General features: G+C 66.5%; 1 protein-coding gene across 1 annotated transcript in view; it reads left to right on the forward strand.

Moving 5' to 3' along the window:
* Nucleotides 1-1,410, forward strand: part of LOC102252067 (sal-like protein 1) — a 25,753-nt gene that overhangs the window by 3,253 nt on the left and 21,090 nt on the right. Inside the window, 2 exon segments of the mRNA XM_014528397.1 lie at nt 3-584; nt 587-1,408. Coding sequence (XP_014383883.1) covers nt 3-584; nt 587-1,408 — 1,404 coding nt within the window.

Below are 1,410 nucleotides of genomic sequence, written 5' to 3' on the forward strand. Positions count from 1 at the left end.
CGGCGGCGGCCTCCTCCCCAGCTTTCGCCATAAGCAGCTTGCTCAGCCCTGCGTCCAACCCACTTCTACCTCAGCCGGCCCCCGCCAGCGCGGTGTTCCCCAGCCCTTTGCCCAGCGTGGGCACGACTGCCGAGGACCTGAACCCCTTGTCGGCCTTGGCCCAGCAGAGGAAGAGCAAGCCGCCCACCGTCGCGGCCTTCGAGGCCAAGAGCGCGTCGGACGAGGCGTTCTTCAAGCACAAGTGCAGGTTCTGCGCCAAGGTCTTCGGCAGCGACAGCGCCCTGCAGATCCACCTGCGCTCCCACACGGGCGAGCGGCCCTTCAAGTGCAACATCTGCGGCAACCGCTTCTCCACCAAGGGCAACCTGAAGGTGCACTTCCAGAGGCACAAGGAGAAGTACCCCCACATCCAGATGAACCCCTACCCCGTGCCCGAGCACCTGGACAACATCCCCACCAGCACCGGCATCCCCTACGGCATGTCCATCCCCCCCGAGAAGCCTGTCACCAGCTGGCTGGACACCAAGCCCGTCCTGCCCACCCTCACCACGTCGGTGGGCCTGCCGCTGCCCCCCACCCTCCTCTGCTGCCGCTCATGTCCGAGCAGTTCAAGGCCAAGTTCCCGTTCGGGGGCCTCTTGGACTCCACGCAGGCCTCGGAGACGTCCAAGCTGCAGCAGCTGGTGGAGAACATCGACAAGAAGGCCGCGGACCCCAACGAGTGTGTCATCTGCCACCGGGTGCTGAGCTGCCAGAGCGCCCTGAAGATGCACTACCGCACGCACACCGGGGAGCGGCCCTTCAAGTGCAAGGTCTGCGGGCGCGCCTTCACCACCAAGGGCAACCTCAAGACCCACTACAGCGTGCACCGCGCCATGCCCCCGCTGCGCGTGCAGCACTCCTGCCCCATCTGCCAGAAGAAGTTCACCAACGCCGTGGTCCTGCAGCAGCACATCCGCATGCACATGGGCGGCCAGATCCCCAACACGCCCATGCCCGACGGCTACCCCGAGTCCATGGGCTCCGACACCGGCTCCTTCGACGAGAAGAACTTCGACGACGTAGACAACTTCTCCGACGAGAACATGGACGACTGTCCCGAGGGCAGCATCCCCGACACGCCCCGGTCGGCGGACGCCTCCCAGGACAGCCTTTCGTCCTCGCCGCTGCCCCTGGAGGTGTCCAGCATCGCGGCCCTGGAGAACCAGATGAAGATGATCAACGCCGGCCTGGCCGAGCAGCTGCAGGCCAGCCTCAAGGCCATGGAGAACGGGTCGGTCGAGGGGGACGTCCTGACCAACGACTCGTCCTCCGTGGGGGGCGACGTGGAGAGCCAGAGCGCGGGCAGCCCGGCCATGTCCGAGTCCACCTCGTCCATGCAGGCTCTGTCCCCCTCCAGGGGCCCCCAGGA

This window comes from Myotis brandtii, unplaced genomic scaffold (assembly GCF_000412655.1).
Source record: "Myotis brandtii unplaced genomic scaffold, ASM41265v1 scaffold633, whole genome shotgun sequence".
NCBI classification, from domain to species: domain Eukaryota; kingdom Metazoa; phylum Chordata; class Mammalia; order Chiroptera; family Vespertilionidae; genus Myotis; species Myotis brandtii.